Source organism: Vulpes vulpes, chromosome 2, assembly GCF_048418805.1.
Source record: "Vulpes vulpes isolate BD-2025 chromosome 2, VulVul3, whole genome shotgun sequence".
In the NCBI taxonomy this organism is placed as follows: domain Eukaryota; kingdom Metazoa; phylum Chordata; class Mammalia; order Carnivora; family Canidae; genus Vulpes; species Vulpes vulpes.
The window spans coordinates 138,387,659-138,408,240 of NC_132781.1; the positions used below are offsets into that span (position 1 = coordinate 138,387,659).

Below are 20,582 nucleotides of genomic sequence, written 5' to 3' on the forward strand. Positions count from 1 at the left end.
GTTTTGCTAAAACTTGGATTCTTTCCTCTTGCAGTTATCACCAAATGACTTTCTAAAGACAAATTTACGTATATTTGTGCATTTGGTCATAGAATACATAATGTTAGTAACAATAACTATGATTTATTGAACGTGGATGTTGTACCAGGCACTGGTGCCATGTGTTATATATCTCACCTCAGTGCTCAACAATCTCAAGCCACAGTACCTGTTTTATTTGAGATGTATGCGTGAAGTAATGGAGGCTCAGAGAGGTTAAGTCACGTGCTACTGATCACACAGCAAGCCGGGATCTGCAGAGCTAAACATGACAAGCTTTCTAACATGGTGTAAAGAATTCGCACCGGCATGGAACAATGTCTGGACACTGAACGCCTCCTATATCCCTATATCTTTAAGAAATCCACAAGAGTTAGGTGTTTATATATTTGTCCTATGTAACCACTGAATTATATTTATACAATTTTGTTATTTATTGGTACATACTGTTTTGTGACTAGCTCTTTCCCTCAACCTAAATCTTGATTTCTTTATGCATGTCAATATACAGAGAACTACCTCATTCCTTTAAACTGCTGCAAAATCATCTACTTTGGGGTTTACCATAAATCATCTAACTGGTCCCCTATTATTTCTGATTGCAATGAACTCCTTAAATAGCTATGCATCCACTCAGCTATGGCTTGGAGCAATGTTAGGGCACTGTACTTTTTAATGGATACATTTGTTAACAGATATTTATGGGCCCGGTGCTAGCCCATAACAAAGCAGAGATATAGACCTGATATTCTGGCCGAGGTGCCAGAGAATAATCAAATGATCACAAAACTGTGAAGGCAAAGTGGGCAAGGACATTGACACAATGACGTGGGATGAAGGACCAGAGTTATTTGGGGCTGTTGCGAAGGCTCCTGCCCAAAAAAGATTGTACACGACAGGCTTACTTTGAAGGGACATGGGCAAACGGGGCAGGATGGAGTGCAGGAAACCCAGGTTCCCTTTGAGGGTATATCCTCCCTCATGCAGTTGAACGTCCTGGGCCCAGGCGGCGTGGGGCCCCTAGTCCGGAGTCCAATCTGAACATGGCCCAGGGCTTCGTGTTGCTTCAGGGCCAGTCTTGGGCTCCAAGGCTTTTCTCGGTGCTTCTTGTGTGGTTCATGTACAAACTGAACCAAACGGTCCTTCTTTTATCTTGGGATCTGCAAGAAAAGCAGGTCTGGTGTGGGAACAGTTAAAGAAACTGGAGAACCCATTTTTTTCCCTCTGACTTGAGCCCTGGGTAGTTAACTTGGGAGGTGGTCAGAAACCGGCTGCCTTGAGTTGGGCGGTGGCTCTGTTCTTGCATTTTGATTATGGGGTGTTGGGTTGTGGTTGCTGCTGAGTCCTGGGGTCAGCAGATCTGCTGAGAATCTCTGAGAAGCTCCTGTCAGCAAGCAGTTTCCATGTTTGTGTCCTCCTGGGCCTTCATGAAGTTCCATTATGTTTCTAGGTGCTTCGAGGTGAGGGACGTGGGGGCTGAAGGAGGGACCCAGGCACTGTGGGGTGGCATGGTAGGCTTAGTGAACCTCCTTCCTGCCCCAGTCTCCCAAGTGTTAAAACCTGAGATGCTCCCTTGGGAAGTGCTGCAGAAATTCCCAGCCCCCCCGCCCCGCCCTGGGGGCCCCGGCTGCCCTTCCTGTGGCTTGGCCAACAGGCCAGAAATAGCATAACCTTTGCTCCGGTCGGCAATTGGAAACTTCCAGCTGCTGCCATTGCTGCCACCGCTGACAAGCCTGCTCGTGATGGTGTGGCAGTTGGTCAGAGGGTGGGGACAAAATAAAGTTGTTGGTGGTGGGGGGGTTGTTTCCTACATGTGAGACCTGGTGCTTGCCACCCTCCCTTCTCAAGCAGAACGTGAAGTCAAGAGAGAGAGGGAGTCAGAGATGGTGAACAATGAGGCTGCTGGTATGGCTTTTCTCTGTTGGGTTTGGGGTTACAAAAGTAAAAAAACAACAAGAAGGAGGAGTACAGAAATAATATAATGCTAATGGCTACCCGATATCGAGCTCTTTCTGTGTGCCAGACGCTTTGAGAACTTTGCACAAGTTCCTGAAGTTACCGTCCACAGCAGCTGCATCAGGTGGCCATTATCATTTCTATTTTAAGAATGGGGAAAAAGGGCAGCGCAGGTGGCTCAGCGGTTTAAGCACCGCCTTCAGCCCAGGGCATGATCCTGGAGACCCTGGATTGAGTCCCACGTCAGGCTCCCTGCATGGAGCCTGCTTCTCCCACTGCCTCTCTCTCTCTCTCTCTCTCTCTCTGTGTGTGTGTCTCTCATGAATAAATAAATAAATAAAATCTTAAAAAAAAAAAAAAGAATGGGGAAAAATGAAGCTTCAGGGAAGAAAGGTAACTCACCCAGAGCCACACAGCTCACACAAGGCATAGCCAAGGCTTCACACCCAGCCCTCTCTGACTCTACACTCAGAGCATTCTTTTATTTATTTTTAATTTTAATTTAATTTTATTTAAATCCAATTAAGTATCATACAGTATATTATTAGTTTCAGAGGTAGAGTTCCCTGATTCATCAGGAACTGTGTGTAACATTCAGTGCTCATTAGATCACATGCCCTCCTTAATGCCCATCACCCAGTTACCCCATCTCCTCACCCCCCCTCCCCTCCAGCAACCCTCCGTTTGTTTCCCAGAGTTAAAAGTCTCTCATGGTTTGTCTCCCTCTCTGATTTCATCTTATTTTATTTTTCTCTCCCTTTCTATATGCTCCTCTGTTTTGTTTCTTAAATTCCACATATGAGTGAAATCATATGATAATTGTCTTTCTCTGATCAACTTATCTCCCTTAGCATAATACCCTCTAGTTCTATCCATGTTGTTGCAAATGGCAAGATTTCATGTTTTTTGATGGCAGAGTAGTATTCCATTGTATATATATATCTCACAACTTCTTTATCCCTTCATCTGTTGATGGGCATCTGGGCTCTTTCCATATTTTGGCTGTTGTGGACATTCCTGCTATAAGCATTGGGGTGCAGGTGCCCCTTCAGATCGCTATGTTTGGAACCTTTGGGTAAATACTCAGTAGTGCAATTGCTGGATGGTAGAATAGTTCTATTTTGAACTTCTTGAGGAACCTTCATTCTATTTTCCAGAGTGGCTGTACCAGCTTGCATTCCCACCAACAGCGTAAGGGAGTTTGCCTCTCTCAGAATATTTGTCTTTTGTTTCAAATACAGGAGGCAAAAATGTGTCTGTAGGGGTGCCTGCCTGGCTCAGTCAGAAGAGCATGTGACTCTTGATCTCAGGGTCAGTAGTTGGAGCCCCATGTTGGGTGTAGAGATTACTTAAATAAATAAAACTTAAAAATTAAAAAAATGTCTATAATCCCCCTTCCCAGATTATTTTTGTTGACCATAAAAAACAAAACAGAACACTGTAGATGATTATAAGGCTGAAAATGCAATGCCAAGGAAAGGTTCAAAATGAAATGTGAAGACTCCTTTCCCTACTTCCCACATTCTCACAGTCCGGTTTCTTTTTTCCTTGCCTAAAAGTTTGAATGATGCACGTTCTCCTAACTGCTGCATCACCTCACCTCCCCGAGGAGGCCTGTTTTATTTCTCTTATGGTCAAGTGGAATTGCACTGTACATGTGGTTCTGTGGCTTGCTTTGTATGTCTTTCTATGTGAGCTGCAGGTGATTTTCCCTGGGCGACTCTTTCTGCCCTTCCCCGACCCTCCCTGCCTGTCTGCTGGTCTGTTCTACCTCAGCCCCTGGTTTCTCTGTGACCAGGACATGGGGGTCAGGGGTGTGGCCTTCCCCTGGTTATATGGATCTGTGTGCCCCGCTCTTGGCAGTCCTGAGCTGGTGCCATCTGTCGGTGGGGGCAGTCGACATCACGGGGGGAGTTACCCTGAGATTGCCGTGTGCCTGGTGGGGCTGGACAGCCCTGTGAATGGTGGGACCTAAAGCAGGCAGCCCACTGCACAGGTGGCTCCGACCCCACAGAGCCTGTAGGGACAGCCCAGTGAGCTTCACGTGAGACCTTCTAGGTGCCCAAGAACTTTCTTCCTTGGTGCAGATGGCTGGCTGCCAATGGGGGCCAAGAAGACGCACCGCCGCTGTCTTGTCATGGGCACATTTCTTCCAGACCCCATGCCTTATATTCCTCACCCACTCACACAGCGAGGGACGGATCCCTGGGCCCAGGGGGCTCACCAGCTCCAGGAGCACAGGATCCTTAGCCTCAAGGGGGTCCTTCCCCACTGCAGTCCCCTTCACGTGAGGATTCTGGTTGTGTCTTGGCAGCAAGCCCTGCTGGACAAGAGTCAGGGGACGAAGGAAGAGAAGCTCTCGAAGAGGCAGGCGCCGGCCCCCAGGCGGGCCCGGGAGGCCCACGAAGCCGGTGGCAGCATGAATGTAGAGAAAACAGGTAAAGGAGGTCTGCCCGCCAACCTGGAACGGCCCTTGCTAAAGCTGGCCCTGGAGGGGAGGCTGCTGTGGCATTTGAGCTGTCCTCACACACCATCTCTTCCCCTGCAGGTGGCCCAGCCGAGTCCTGGCCACCTCGACATGGAACTCGGGGACCCCAGGCTGCCCATCCCTACTCCAGGGGTTCCCCCTTCCTGGTGATCAGAGGCTGTGGCCCTTGTGGGTTGCGGTTGAATTTTGCTGCTTTTTGTCTTTTCCCCAGTGCCTGCCAAAAGCAGGCCAAGGGTGGCAGCCTAAAAGATGCCGCGACCTGTAGAGAGAGGCCTGAACCCCTCCTGTTTATCTGTGGATCCATCAGGGACCCAGAAGCTCTAGGATAGGACCTCACTCTGCTGCCCCGAGGCTGGGAGAGTGGAGTTGGTGGCTCCATTCTTCTCTGTCCAGGATGACTGGTTCTGGAAGATTCTATGGGCCCCCTGCGTGGGGTTCCCTAGCAGGAAGCCTGAGCCCCAGCAGTAGTTGAGAAAAGGCAGCCTCAAGGAGCCCAAGGGGATGGCCAAGAACACTGGAAGAAGAAGCAGCTGGTCTTTGCTTGTTTGCTTCCTCCCATCACCAGGGGTTGATTTATGTTTGTGATCTTGCTGTGTGGTGAAGGAGCCGCTGCGTCCTCTGGGGCTGTCCCAGAGCTGCAGTCTTCTGGCTGGCATTGGGGGGCAGGTGCCAGGGGCTGGCCGAAGTGTGGGCACACAGGCCATAGGCAGGGGTGCACCGGCCAGCCAGTCAGATCGGTTCTCCTACTTTGTGGAGAAGAGAGAGACCAGCTCCTGTCACGAGTGAGACTGAGTCTGGTCAGTGGGGCCGGGGTGCCTGAGCCTGAGTGCCCTGAGGGGCAGGGTGCAGGCAGGGTCTCTGAGGCACCATCCCTTGAGAACTTGTGCTGACTTGCCTACTACGAGGCATGCTGCCTCCTCAGCGCCAAGGCCCGTTCGGTCCCTTGTCCTTACGTGCGCCTCTGGTTTCACCTGTCCCTCCTCCTTTGACCTTCCTTATTGGCTTCTTCAAGGACTCTTCTCCCTTAGCAAGTGCTCAAGTGCTCTCCAGGCCCCGTGTCAGCTCCCCTGGCTGGGCTCCTGTGCTGAGTTCAGGATGAACCCCTGTGTGGGCTCCAGGGTGTCTCAGAACCTTTTCCATGTCCTAGATGAGAAAAACTATTCCATGTCTCATCCTAGCCCTGTGGCCTCTTGGGTGACAGTCATGGATTCCAGGCTCCTTTTACACAGTTGCCTCTTAGGGCAAGGACCAGTGTCCCCATTTCACAAAGGAGGACCCCAAAGGCCCCACCCTCCTGTCTCTTAAGTGGCAGAACTAGCTCCAGGGACCTGGAGTCTAGTATGCTCCCCACCACACCATGGCAGGCTGCAAAGGGCTGAGGGCCATGCTGGTCACATGCTGCTCATGGCAGCCCCGTGTGCAGGCCTGGAAGCATCCATCTGACCTCACTCTCTCTAGAACAGATAGCAAAGGCTTGGCCCACTGTGTGTGATGCGCATGCTGTGTCACATGCAGGCCACATGGCCAGGGCCCCTAGCCAGCCAGCGATGTACTGGCTCCAGCTCCCTGGAGCATCTCGAGTCACAGCTATTCCAAGGGATTGGGAGAAAGGGAAAAGCCAGCCTGTCTGTGCTTTGCCTGCTCTCTGGAGAGCCGGACCTGAGACTTCTCAGGGTCTCCCCTGCTGCGGACAGGGCTGAGTGAGACACCCCGCCCAGCCCGGAAGCTATATTTTGGCTTCTCAGAAGTCTCAGTGAGCACACTTGCTGTGTCCTGGTGGGTCGAAGCTGCCAGTAGGGTGTGTGACTTCAGGTGCAGAGTCTGGGAGCCCCCAGGAGTCCTGCCTCACAGCTGTGCCTCTGAGATGCAGTGTGGGGGCACCCAGAAGCCCCGCTGCCCTCAGATAGAGTGGAGGCTTGGAGCTAGCAGGTGCTGCTTGTCACACTAAACTCTTGGATGCTTCTTTCTGCCTCCTGGGGCTTTGGCCAGGTCTCCGTTTGGGTGACCTGGGGGGAGAGGCAAATCTCCTGCCCTAACACCCTCGCCTCTGCCCATGCCCACACACCCCAGCTCCTCACCAGCTCTGCTACTGCAGAGATGGTGACCATTCTCAGTGTCCTCCAAGCAAGCTATGACAAGCATCCCAGTCCCTATCAGCGGGTCATGGCCCTTGATTCTGTGTCTTTGTCCTTCCGTCCGTCTGTCTGTTTCTCTCCTGCTCCTGGTGACAGGACAGTGGAAGGCCGAGGGAGGAGGAGGACTCTGGCTGAGGCACCGCCCCCCCTGGTATTTATCACTTCCTCATGCCTGTGTGGTCCCTGTGCTCAGTGCAGGTGTCGGCCCTGGAGCGGGCCTGGCTGTGTTCCTGCTCACGTGCTGTGTCCGTCCCCATGTGTCCTGGTCTGCCTGTCCCTTGCATACGCACACCCTTCCCTCGCTCCTCCTCTGTATACAGGTGACCACTCCCTGTGGAGGTCAGGGGACGGGCCGGGGAGCCTCTGCACCTCTCTTCTGTACTCTAGAGGGGGTTTGGGGTTTAAAGAAATCATATTCTCCCAAGAATAGTGTTTTCTGGGGAGAGGACCCCAGACTCTTAATCATCTGTTGCCAGAAGCCATGTCTTTCTCAGCTGTGATTTGTTGTGGCCTGGTCACGGAGAGGGGATTGCCCATCAGACTTAGGACACATGCTTTGAGGGGGTATAGGGTGAAAGTTGCTTTCCTAAGTCCCAACCAGGTGATTCTGACCCCAGAAGCTCCCCCTGGAGCCCCGCCCCCTGGCTAACCTGTGCTGCTGCTGCCCCCAGCTCTTGTCCCATCAGCTTGCATCCCCTTCCCCCCTCCTGATGGTCTGGCCTGCCATGATGAGCCCCCTCTCCGGAGCCGGGGTGGATCCTCTGCTGTCCTGCTGATTGGCCACTACTTTGCTCATAGGTGGGCGGCTCTTTGGCAGCGGGAGGTGCTCGAGCCTGGGGGGCCCGCCAGGTGTGGCCCCCATGGTGCATAGGATGGTGGAGGCCATGTCCCAACTGCAGGAGGAGAAAGCTCGGCTACAGGAGGAGCTGGCAGCCCTTCAGGAGAGGCTGGCCCTCCAAGACAGTGACCAGCAAGCCACATCCACCCAGCTGCAGAACCAGGTACTGGGGAGGATGGGATGGGCAGAGGCTGCTGCCTACTGTGGAGCAGGTTGGAGGACACTGCTTGGGGCCCCGGGAACCAACCCACCAGGCCATCTGGCTTGATGGATGGACAGATTGAGTCTCTTCCCTTGGCTCAGGAATGCATGAGAGGGCAAGGTGGCAAGAGTCAGAGGCTCAGGTCTCCCGTCCTACTCATCCTGGTGCCCCAATCCCCATGGTTCCCAGGGGCCAGGACCTATTTCTCCGGAAGTGATAGACTGTGTGTGTAGATGGGAGTGGAGTGGGAAGGTACGGGATGCTTCTAGGATGCTTCTAGCCTTAAGGCTAGTACTGAGGCCACCCCATCTTATTCAGTGCCCTGGACTGGGCTGTCCAGGTAGACAAAACTGACTACGGAGGTCACCCCGGGGAAAACCAGTAGGAAAGGAGAGGCTGTATGACTGCATGTGGGAGGAAGAGCTCTCAAATCTCTGGAAGCCAGGGAGAACCTCAGGTTTACACTGGCCAACAAGAACACGTGCAGACTGTGCTGCATGCCCCCTGGGGCTGACCACGGGCCCTTCTTCCTCCGCTGCATGTGGGCCTGAGGCCCCTGTCTGGTCCCATACCTGTAGTCAGTGTTGTCTTTTGTGTCTGTCTGACCTTCCCTACTTCCCCAAAGTCCCCCACCCTCTCTCTATATCATCTCTGCCTCAGATTCCTGCCCTGAGCTCAGGGCCCAGGGTTCTCTGCTTTTTGAAAAGCCTGCCTTCTGGTTGGGCTAAATTCTTTCTCTGGTTACTCAGCACGTGGAGCTCCTCCTGCTCGGGGGAGTATCACTGAATACGATGACCGGTTCTCAGTTCCAGGAAGCAGTAGATTATTTTTATGCATTTAAAAAATATTTTATTTATTTGAGAGAGAGAAAGAGGGAGAGAGCATGAACGGGGGGAGGGACAGAAGGAGAGGGAGAAGCAGACTCCCCGCTGAGCTGGGAGCCCAATATGGGGCTGGATCCCAGGAGCCTGCGATCATGATCTGAGCTGAAGGTAGACACTTAACAAACTGAGCTACCCAGCCACCATACTTTTGTGCATTTTGTAAATGTAGCATTTTTTTCTAGCTTACTGGTGTGTCCTCTTCTCAAGAACTATGTGTACTGACCACCTGCCCCTTGCTGAGTTAGGTGGGCCTCCTTGGGGGGTTGTGTTCCTAGTGCCCTGTGTCTCCCTCTGATACACTGACCACATTATTTGTTGCCTCTGCCTCCCTATCGGGCTCCTGTAGGCCCGGTGACATACTAACTTTGTCACTCTTGCCTCCTGCAGTGCCCACCTGCCTCCCTCTCTCAGACTTGCTGGGTGTCTGGTATGTACTGGGCACCAGGCCAACCCCTGGGGATGTCCAGGTGGGCAGGCATGCCCTGGCTGATGGGGGTTGTAGTCTAGGGTAGGACAGACTTTTGTTACATACACCCATGTTAAGTTAGAAGAGTAACAAGGGTTCTGCAGGTGGGCACACACACAGGGCATGAGGACTTGTACCAGAGGCCTTTGTCAAGGACATCAGGACCTGTCAGGGAGGTTGGGACAGCCTCCTTGAGAAAGTGGTGCTAGAGCTAAGGTCAGGCACCAAGCAAAGGAAGTAGGTTCTGAGTTGAGAGAATAGTCTGTGCAAAGGGACTGTGGCAGGAGGAGCAAGAGGAGTATAGGGGCAGAACCAAGGTTTGGGTAGCCCCATGGGGCTGGGGACTGATCCAGGGCTCAGCCTGCAGGACATGCCTGGTCCATGGCAAGAGCTTATCAGCAGCTCTTCTTTCCCTGACCTTCTCTAGTTTAGGCTGTCCTGGCACTCCATTTTTTGAAAAAGTTTTTTCTTTTTTTTTTTTTTAAGAGCTTTACTGAAGTATACTTCACATACCATAAAATTCACCCCTTTAAGGTATTTAAGGTATACAATTTAAAGTTCTTAAGTAGATTAAGACAGGGATGTGACTACCACCACCATCAAATTTCAGGACATTTCCATCACCCTAAAAAGGCCTATTTAGTTACTCCCATTTCTCCTACCCCTACAACCCCTGGCAACTAGGGATCTACTTTCTGTTTGTATGGTTTGCCTTTCCTGAGCATTTCATGGAAATGAAATCATAATAATACGTGGCCTTTTGTGACTTTGAACAAATTAAAAAAATTTTTATTTCATTTTTTTAAAGGATTTTTATTTATTCATTTGAGAGACAGAGGGTGAATAGGAGCTGGGGAGAGGGGCAGAGGGAGAAGCAGGCTCCCTGCTGAGCAGGGAGCCCCACACACAGGGCTCTATCCCGGGACCCTGGGATCATGACATGAGCTGAAGGCAGACTCTTAACCTTTTAGGTGTCTTTGTGCTCTGGCTTTCCATACATTCCCAGCCCCTGTCCTCTCCCATCCCCGGCTCCCCTGGAGATTGGGAGAATTCAGCATGGTTCCTCATCTTTGCTCATATATTAACTTGGACCTTTTCACTCCTCAGAAGTTTTCTTTTCTGAAAATTTCAGAGGATGCACCTGAAGCTCTAGGTCTTTGGGCTGCTTTTCGGAGGGTCCAACACATGGGCCAGGAGCTGGGCTCAAATCCTGACTTTGGGCAATACTCAATTAGCTGTGTGACCTTGGGCTCGTTAATTACCACACTGCACCTCAGTTTCTTCATCTGTCAAATGGACATCATAGCACCTGGTGAGATGAACCCATAGCGTTGGTGTTGATGCCACCCCCACTGTCTTTACTGGGAAGAGTTTTGGGATTTGGAATCACATAAATAGGATTCTAGCCCTGGTGGGGCTGCGCCCTAGCTGTGCAGCTGTAGGCAGTCACTGGCTCCCTGAGCCTTTGTTACCATTCTCTGGATGGGGGCTGATACATGTCGCATGGTTATTAGATCAGTCGTGAGACTGGGCGGAAAAATGGATGGCCATCCATTAAGTGCCATGCCCTGTGAGGTATTGCTTCTGTGTGCTCAGCTCTCCTGTTGGCCTCACTGTGGTGTGACCTGGATTGACCTGCCTGCTCTTCTAAGTGTTGCTCACCCAAGAAAAGAAATGGGGGCCGCTCTGCCTCACGCTTATGGTGGCTTGTTCCCAGCCTTGTCCAGACTTGCCTTCTGACGAGGTGGATGCTTTTCTGTGTTGCTCCTCCTGAAAGGCACTGTAATCCCGGTAGTTGAGTTTAAGGGCCCTGTGGGGGTCCCCCAGACCTGAATTTCCATCCGACGTCCACTACTTAGTGGTCCAGTGACCCTGAGCAAGTTGCTTACCAAAGGAAGCTTAATCTCTTGGGAGTCTCAATTTTTCTTTCGGGAAAGTAGGTAAAATACTCGTATCTACCTCACAGAATTGGGGGGTTCAGAGTGATGATCTGAGGGAGTCCTGGTGTCCTGCTGGCAAAGCTGACTCAGTAAATGGGGCTGCCATTATCCAGGCTGGGACCTGGGCTTGTGGGGGGCTGCAGGAGTCTTTTGAGGCTTACCCACTGAGCACGCCGTGCTCCTTACGGGGAGCACTCCAGCTGTCCTAGGCCACGGAAGTCACTGGTCTTGGTCTGGCAACCAAAGTATGGCTGTCACTGGTCTGGATTACCCTCCCCAACGTTGGCAGCAGCCCCCAGCCACATCCTGGTGGCCTCAAGCTCCCCTCTCCTTTTGTGGATGTCCCTGGAGCAATGAATGGCCTCCATACCCCCCGGGATCCTGCCGCTGTGACATGTGCCCACGCTGCACTCCCCCTTTATTGCCCTGGGACCTCAAGATAGAACCTTAAAATTTTATGCTCAGAGACCACAGGCTCACAGACTAGACTGAGCCGTCAAATGTGTCTTGTTTGCCTGCTTTGTTTCTTCCTTTTAACCATTAAAAGAATTGTGATAGAACACACATACCATAAAATTGACTATTTCAGCCATTTTGAAGTGTATAGTTCAGTGGTATGACATATATTCACACTGTTGTGCAACCATCACCACCATCCATCCCCGGAACTCTTTTCATCTTACAAACCTGAAACTGGTTCCCATTAAATATTAATTTCCCCACTTCCCACTCCTCTCCCCCAGCCCCTGCCAACCCGCATTCTACTCTGTCTCTATGAATTTTGCTATTCTCGGCATTTCATTTAAGTGGAATCATAGTGTTTGTCTTTTTGTGACTGGCTTATTTCACCTAGCATGAACCTTTCCAGGTTCAACCATGGTGTTACAAACAGCAGGATTTCCTTCTTCGTCCATTCAAGTCCTTTGCCCATCCTGAATTGGGTTTTTTGTGGTTGAGTTGTAGGAGCTTTTTTTCTATATTCTGAGTATTAATCCCATATCAATATATGATTGGCAGGTAGTTTCTCCTATTCCACGAGTCACCTTTCTACTCTATTGATGGTGTCTTTTGATGCACAAAAAAGTTTTATTTTTATGAAGTCCAGCTTACCTATTTTGTTTTTTGTTGCCTGTGTTATTGGTGTGCCATCCAAGAAAGCACTGCCAAACCCAGTGTCGTGAAGGTTTCCCCGTACGTTTTCTTCTAAGATTTTTATAGTTTAGTTTTTATGTTTAGGTCTTTGATCTATTTTGGTTAATTTTGTCTGTGGTATAAAGCAAGGGTCTAAATTTGTTCTTTTGCATGTGGATGTCCAGTTTCCCAGCATTGTTTTTTAAAAAGACTGTCCTTTCTGCATTGAATGTCTGGGCACCCTTGTCCAAAATCAATGTGAAGGTATTTCTGGGTGGTCTATTCTATTCCATTTGGTCTCTATGTCTTAAAGACATGCCAGTACTTCATTACTTTCTTTGCTATAGTTTTGAAGGAACTTTTGAAATCAGGAAATGTAAGACCTCCAACTTTCTCTTCTTTTACAAGTATGTTTTGGCTATTTGGGGTCCTTTAAGATTTCATATGAATTTTAGGATGTTTTTTTCTATTTCTGCAAAAAAATATCTTTGGAATTTTGTTGGGGATTGCATTGAGTCTGATGCTCACTTTCAGTAATATTGACATCTTAATATGCCAATCCATGAATGTGGGATGTCTTTTTTTTTTTTTTTAAGACTTTTATTTATTTGAGACAGACAGAATGAGCAGGGAGAGGGACAGAGAGAGAGGGAAAAGGAGGCTCCCCAATGAGCAGGCAGCTGACATGGGGCCTGATCCCAGGACCCCAGGATCATGACCTGAGCTGAAGGAAGACACTTAATTGAGCCACCCAGATGCCCCCACGATGTCTTTTTATTTATGAGCATCTTCTTTGAGTCTAGCAACATTTTTTACTTTTCAGGGTACACATCTTTTGCCTCTTTAAGTTTACTTCTTTTTTATTTTTTTCTGATGCTATTATAAATTAAATTATTTTCTAAATTTCCTTTTTGGATCATTCATTGTTAGTGTGTAGAAGCACAACTGATTTTTTTTTTAAGATTTTATTTATTTATTCATGAGAGACACAGAGAGGCAGAGACACAGGCAGAGGGAGAAGCAGGCTCCACACAGGAAGCCCGATGCAGGGCCTCGATCCTGGGACTTGATCCTGGGACTCCAGGATCACGCCCTGGGCTGAAGGCAGGCACTAAATTGCTGAGCCACCCAGGCATCCCATAACTGATTTTTTTTTTATTAGATTTAATTTATTTATTTGAGAGAGACGGTGTGTGGAAAGGAGCAGAGGGAGATGGAGAGGGACAAGCAGATTTCATGCTGAGTGCAGAGCCTGATGTAGGACTCAATTTCATGACCCTGAGATCATGACCTGAGCCAGAACCAAGAGTTGGCCACTTGACTGAGCCACCCAGGTGCCCTGAAGAACCACGATTTTTACATGTTGATTTTGTATCCCATGACTTTACTGAGTTTATTTATTTCTTCTAATTGGTCTGTTTTTTTAGTAATCAGATTTGTCAATTTTTAAACCCTAGTTAAGGTCATGTAAAAAATCTGGACTTCCCATTTTGTCAGAAAATATTGGAAGATGTGGCATCTCTGGGCTGCCATTCCCATGGGGTACCTACTTCCTGGAATCTCGTAGCAGCTCCTACCTCTGGCAGAAATGAGCATCCTTCCTCTGGTGCCCCAGTGGTGCCCCAGCCTCCAGCACATCTCCTGCCCCATGCCCTGTCTGACAGCCTCACTCAGAGATCCTGCTCTACCTGGCCCCTCGTGCATTCAGCATTCTTTCTACATGTGTTTGTTGAGTACCTGCTATGTACCAGGCAGTGTCCTAGGCATGGGGAGTGTGGCACCCACACAAGAGACAAATATCTCTGCCTTCAGGAGCCTTCATTCTAACAATAGAACTCATTAAGTGCTTTACATATATTATCTCATTTAATCTCACTTAATCCTCCAGACATCCTCCTAGGGGTAGCCTCATTATCCCAATGAGGAAAGCAAGAGGCGTGGTGAAGTTGAGACTTTTCCATGGTTATCTAGGGGGTAGGGTAATATCTGTATTAGAAAGTTGGGCAGTCTAGCCTGAGAACCCATGTTCTCAACTGCCCCTCAGTGGCCGAAGGACTCGAACGGAAAACTTGGCAGTGGGCAGGGCAGGGTGGATGGGGCCAGACAGGCACAGTCAGTGCTCATGTAGCCAGACATCAAATGTCCTGCAAGGGGACATGTGTTGGGGATGGGATGGGGTGCTTCTGAGAGCTGCCCTCTGGCCTCTGGCTCCTTGAAGTGTCCTGGATTCCAGGACCTTGTGCTTTTTCAGCTCAGCAATGCCTTGGTCTTGCCATTGGGAGAGCCCCCTTTTTCACAGAGGATAGCTGGTGATCAGGAGCCAGGCTTGGTGGGAGGTGGGAAGGTAATCAGCAGGCTGTCTCCTCCGATGGGAGCAGACAGCCGAGAACACCCACCTGTGCAGGGCAGCCCCACCCTCTGCTGAGCCAGCTTCTGCTGAGAGATGTAAATGCAAGTTTGTGTCAGACAGGCTCCAGCTCCCCACTCCCAGAGCGGCCCTCTGCATCAGGCCCATGACCCAATTTTTTCTGGCTGACAAGGAGCCTGGGCCTGGGGAGGGATGTTGCACAATCCCAGCCCCTTCCTCAGCCCTGGGGTTGACATCAGCAGCCTGCCAGGCGCCTGCTTCTCCTTTGGCCTGGCTCTTTGCCCTCACAGGTGTGCATGTTGCTCCTCTGCTGTTACTTCAAGTGTTTATTGAGTACCTCCTGTGTGCTGGGCACCTGCTGGGGCTGGGGCTTCTGAGGAGTAATAGAGAAGGTCCCTCCCCACTTTGCCTCCAGTTGCAAGCACCACTGCTGGCTCAAAGCTGGGGCGGATGTGTAAAGGGTAGCTGCAGGGACTCTTTCCCTCAGAAGGCCTTGATCTCTGGTCCAGTTTATCCACAGCACCCCACTCTCTGCTCTCACCACTCCCCCCCGCTCTTTTTTTTTTTAAAAAGATTTTATTTATTTATTCATGAGAGACACACAGAGAGGCAGAGACATAGGCAGAGGAAGAAGCAGGTTCCATGTAGGGACCCTGATGCGGGATTCAATCCCGGGACCCCAGGATCATGACCTAGCCAAAGGCAGACATTCAACCACTGAGCCACCCAGGCACCCTGCTCTCACCACTCCTGAAGCAGAGCCTTCTGGGTGGAGGGAAGCCGTCCTGCTCCTGAGCAGCACACATTCTCAGCCCCCAATGTAGCTGGCCTGCCGGGTGCAGTCCCCACACACCAAGGAGTGACTTGTGCCTGACCTGCCACCCTGCAGTGTTGGCGGCCTGTGTCCCCCATGCTGTCTGAGACAAGCCAGGATATGACTGATAACTCTGACAAAAGGAGTCTTTTATAGCCTCTTCCTGAACCCCCCCCCCCATGCCCCTAACATGCTCCATTTTGCAACCACCTCCTATTGGGGCACCTCTCAGAGATTCCAGGCAAAGCCCAGGAGCACCCAGAGTTCTGATTGTGATGCAAGAAGGGAACAGGAGCCTGGGCTGCAGGCAGCTGGTGCGCAGGTATCCTGAGCCCCTGAGGAAGGCTGAAAAACCAACAGGGTTTTCATTGCATGTGGGGCTGAGCGCCAGTGGCATTGGGGGCAAGTGAGGTCAGAGCACACCCAGCCTGGGGCTGAGGAAGCAGCCTGTCTGAGGCACCTGTTCAGTGCAAGTGGCTCTTCCCGGGGTGATTTCCAAAGAAAGGAGGGGGGCAGGGGCATGCCAACCTTTCAAAAGGAGGTAGAACCACCTATTTCAAGATGGGGGGAATGTGAGAGGAATATGTTTTTGGAGGCTTAAAAATTGCTGAAAAGCATAAAGAATTTATCAGGCATAAGTCCACGGTCCAGAGACCTCTACTTTTTGGTATTGCATTCATGATTTTGCTTTTGGATTTTGATTTCACTATGTTGAGGGGCCTTCCTCCAGGTCACTTAAAACTTCTGACAAACACAACTGTAATGACTCCCCAGGAGTCCGTGTGTGCATTTGCTGTAAATCACCTAACTGTTCCCCTAACGCTGGGTATTCCGGTCACTCCCAGTTGCACGACTAGGAAATGAAAGGCTACCTTCTGTGAGCTGTCCCTTGCTCTGCTCTAAGGCCAGAGGAACTGAGTGCTGCTCATGCCAGGCTCTCAACAGAAGGGGGCACTGGGGTGGGCAGAGAAGTGGTACAGGCCTGGTCCGTCGGTCCATTTCCTCCCCTCACCAACTCAGAGGAGCAGAGGCTTCCTCCTGCTCTGGGAGACTGAGCTCTAAGCTGTGGACACCCCCCCCCCCCCCCCGCCGCCCATGCTGCCACAGACCATTGATGACATCTCAGCCATGTAAAATGGGGAGATTTGACACACCCCAACACCCCCACAGCTGTCCTCTCTTGAAAGAACAGAAGTCTGGAGACATGGGCCCGTGTGCTCCCAGCCACAGCCTGCAGGGAGGGCGCTGAGCTTGTCTTCTCAGGGTGGACGCTGGGCATCCAGTCCTGCGCTGCCCCTCACCTGCCCTACCTACTGGTCTGGCCTCTGCAGGCAACAGACTTTGTTGCTCTTGCTTCCTAATAAGACCCAATGCTTCGTGGCCTGCTTGGGTCAAACCCACCTCTTAGGTCCCCACAGAGAGAGTCTGACTCTCACTGGGCTTTCTCAAGGTGATGTACAGTCAGGTACGGTCATCACAGAATGTTCTGTGACAAAACCCCTAAACATGCACTGATGAACATTGGTGCCAAAGTCTTCGGTTGCATTTTGGGTTATTTCCCAAGAGGTTCCTGGAGGGGGGCTGGTGCAGAATTGGGGTCTGGAGTCTGCAGGGAGGGTGGCCAGCTGGAGGACAACTCTAGGGGAGGATTGTTACCCTGGGATGTACGCTCTCAGAACTGGCATCCTGGTGGCTTCCTCTGGCTCTGGCTGAGCCAAGCTGCCCTTGCTTCCTGATGGGGTGCACACACCCTTCTCTGATGGTGCCAGCTCTCCAGCAAGGCAGACAGGGACCTGGGTTGGGGGGGCGGGGGGAAAGACACAGGTCCAAGACATGCCCTGGTTGCTGGTAGACCTGTCTCTATAGGCAGACTTGCCAGGCACCACTGGAATGGAAAAATCTAGGTTCTGGGCAAGGACCAATCAGGTTTCATCGTGTCTGGAGTTTATACAATTTGGGAGCCCTTTTATGAAAAGGGAATATAAAATTACAAGTATGTAGACACAGGCCGTGGCAAGGGACTGTGCAAGGTGGGGGTCCTGAAGGTCAGCCTCCTGAGTCTGCCAGGGAGCTGCCTCTGGTGTGGGCTCAGAGTGGTATAGAGGTCACCTCTGCTGTGCTTGCTCCCCAGACTTAGCTGAGAGCGGGACTACCTCGGTCTTGTGGTAGGAGAGGGTGCTGAAGGTTGTTGGGACAGGGCAGGTGTCTCTCACCCAGGGTCCTGGGTGTGCCCTGATGCTTCAACTGAGGGAGCGTGCGGGGCTGAGAAATGAGGCCTGAGCGTGGGCCAGAAGTGAGGAACAAGGCTCACTGTGACCGTGGCTTTGTGCTGGCAGGTGGAAAACCTGAAGGAGAAGCTCATTAGCCAGGCCCAGGAAGTGAGTCGCCTTCGATCAGAGCTGGTGAGGCTCCACACTGCCATCCTAAGGTGGGGGCTGCAGGGGGGCTGGCCTGGCCTTGTGCAGACTGACCCTTCCAGTTGGGGTGTGGGACCCCATCCCTCCAGAGCCCTCGAGTCCAGCCCAGCAGATGCCATTGGGCCTGAGAGATGCTCCCCAAATACTCGTCACCACTCACTAGGCCTTCAGAGGTCGTGTGACCCCCAAAGGGAGGGAGGTTAATTCTCATCTGCCGATGTAAAACAGGAGTGTGAACTCTGTGTATAAATATGACTTTCTTGTTACTTTCACACTCGGGAAAATAGCATAAGAGGGGCAGGTAAGGCCATCCCCCCGGCTCCCCTTCCTTCCTCTGTCTTCTCCTTATGTCCCCCTTGAGCTGTCTCCCCTCCCTCTCCTGCTTCTTCTCTCTCCTCTGCCCTGGTGCCCCCTCAGCCTCCCTGCTCTCTGCTCCCCGGGCCTGGCCTTGCCACATGCATGCCCTGTGCTCTGGCTCCGTGCAGGGAGGCACGGACCTGGAGAAGCACCGGGATCTCCTGGTAGTGGAGAATGAGCGGCTGAGGCAGGAGATGCGGCGCTTCGAGGCCGAGTTACAAGAGCTACGGGCAAAGCCGGTGGCCCCCTGCGTGGGCTGCGAACACAGCCAGGTGAGCACAGAGCCACCTGCTCCCAGAGGGCTCGGTCCCTAACGGTGACCCCGGCTCCTCTCCTTGCAGGGAGCCCTGCATGCTGGTCCCCCCCGCCCCCCTATCTGTTACACACTTGTCCCCACCCCGCTCCCAACCACCTGTCTGCAGGAGAGTGCCCAGCTCCGGGACAAGCTGTCACAGCTACAGCTGGAGGTGGCAGAGAACAAGGGCATGCTGTCGGAGCTGAACCTGGAGGTGCAGCAGAAGACTGACCGGCTGGCCGAGGTCGAGCTGCGGCTCAAGGACTGCCTGGCTGAGAAGGCACAGGAAGAGGAGCGGCTGAGCCGGCGCCTGCGAGACAGCCACGAGACCATCGCCAGCCTGCGGGCCCAGTCACCACCCATCAAGGTGAGCCTCTGGCGCTGGTGGCCATGTGCAATGTCCTTGCTTTCTTGGCTGCACCCCAGTCTTACCCCTTCCCCCTCTTGCTGTCCAGGGCCAGACATGTAGTAGGCATCTGGCAGCCGAGGCTCGAGGCACCCACACGTGCCAGGCATGCCTGTGGTACATGGCAAGATTCTGCTGTCGTCTTTGCCCTTCCTGTCTGTTCTGTGCCCAGGCTGGGGTCACAGCCAGGCTCTTGGGCTTACTGAGATGAGAGGATGCCCGGAGGCCCTGCAGCATCCTGTGAAGCCAGGACCTTGAAGTTCCTCTAGTTTTTTCTGGGGGCTTTTGGTGGGATGTCCCTGAGGGTCCTCTCCCAAGGCCAGCTGCATCTCAGGGCCCCCCCGGGGGTGAGGTCGAGGCTCCTGCACCTTCAGGCGCCCATCCCTCCTCCCCCTCACAGTACGTCATCAAGACCGTGGAGGTGGAGTCATCCAAGACCAAGCAGGCCCTCAGCGAGTCCCAGGCCCGGAACCAGCACCTGCAGGAGCAGGTGGCCATGCAGAGGCAGGTGCTGAAGGAGATGGAGCAGCAGCTGCAGAGCTCTCACCAGCTGACGGCGCAGCTCCGGGCGCAGGTGCGCAGGCTGCCAGGGCACACGCACGGGGCTGTGGGAGAGCATGCACACGCGGCGGGAAAGCCAGAGGTGGGCCTGCAGCACAGCGTGGCGGTTCAGTACTGGGGGGGCCATGGAGCTGGGTTCCAGCGCCGCCCCCCTGCTCTCCCTGCTGGCTGTGTGACCAGCGCCAAGTTTTATCTACGCCTCTGTTTCCTCGTCCATAAAATGATGTGCTCATAGAAGCCACCTCCCTGTGGAACTCAGAATAGTCGCCAAGAGTCCTTGCCTGCGGGCCGGGCACACAGGCTCTTGGAAAGGGGCCTTGGTCACTATTATGACATAATATGCTCTGCTGGGGCCTGTGGCTTGTGTACGTGTTATGTGTCAGGACCCAGGCTGGTGCTGGGGCTAATGCAAGAAAGTAGCTGCATGGAGCTCACAGAACTTTCCAGGAGTGAGATGGCCTCTCCTGTGTGTGTGTGTGTGTGTGTGTGTGTGTGTGTGTGTGTGAGACTGTATGTGTGCATGTGGAGGGGGATGCTGTTTGCTCCTGTACATTTGTGGGGTAAGGCGTAGGGCTTTTTTCTGGCACCCACCCCACTCCCTCCTGAGCCCCACGTTGAGCTTCTGGCCTTGGCCATCAGATCGCCATGTACGAGTCAGAGCTGGAGCGGGCACATGGGCAGATGCTGGAGGAGATGCAATCCCTGGAGGAGGACAAGAACCGGGCCATTGAGGAGGCCTTTGCCAGAGCCCAGGTGGAGATGAAGGCTGTGCACGAGAACCTGGCAGGTGAGCCAGCCAATTGGGCCCTTGCCCGCACCCCCCCACCCCCACCCCCCCACTGTGGCCCCCCACCCTGTCCACCTTACACCTCTTATGTCCCCAAAGGTGTCCGGACCAACCTGCTAACCCTCCAGCCGGCACTGCGGACCCTCACCAATGACTACAATGGGCTCAAGCGGCAGGTGCGCGGCTTCCCTCTGCTCCTGCAGGAGGCTCTCAAGAGTGTCAAGGCTGAGGTGAGGGCAGCTGGAGGCTGAGGGGATGGGGGAGGCTTGGAGGGACCCTGGAGCCCAGGGTGCCATTCCAAAATGCAACAAAGCCTCCAGACAATGGCTCTCCTCCCCCACTCACACAGACTGAAAAACGACTGGTCAGGGCAGGTATTTTGGTATTTGTCTTATTATGACTCTTTATTTTTTATTTTTTTAGAGAGGGAAGTGGGGCGAGCAGGGGCAGAGGGAGAATCTCCAGCAGGCTCCACACCCAGCGCAGAGCCCAACCGGG

At 52.4% G+C, this 20,582-nt stretch overlaps 1 protein-coding gene across 6 annotated transcripts in view; it reads left to right on the forward strand.

The window, feature by feature from the left end:
• KIFC3 (kinesin family member C3) overlaps positions 1 to 20,582 on the forward strand; it is a 37,863-nt gene that overhangs the window by 7,917 nt on the left and 9,364 nt on the right. For 2 of the 6 annotated variants that reach the window (XM_072750143.1, XM_026011820.2), the window contains 9 exons: positions 4,310 to 4,433; positions 6,715 to 6,769; positions 7,417 to 7,619; positions 17,598 to 17,663; positions 18,164 to 18,307; positions 18,458 to 18,697; positions 19,137 to 19,310; positions 19,937 to 20,084; positions 20,184 to 20,314. In XM_072750143.1, coding sequence (XP_072606244.1) covers positions 7,479 to 7,619; positions 17,598 to 17,663; positions 18,164 to 18,307; positions 18,458 to 18,697; positions 19,137 to 19,310; positions 19,937 to 20,084; positions 20,184 to 20,314 — 1,044 coding nt within the window. In that variant the 5' untranslated portion in view covers positions 4,310 to 4,433; positions 6,715 to 6,769; positions 7,417 to 7,478. The remainder of the gene's footprint in view (positions 1 to 4,309; positions 4,434 to 6,714; positions 6,770 to 7,416; positions 7,620 to 17,597; positions 17,664 to 18,163; positions 18,308 to 18,457; positions 18,698 to 19,136; positions 19,311 to 19,936; positions 20,085 to 20,183; positions 20,315 to 20,582) is intronic. The other 4 variants (XM_072750140.1, XM_026011819.2, XM_072750142.1 and 1 more) reach the window with 2 other exon arrangements.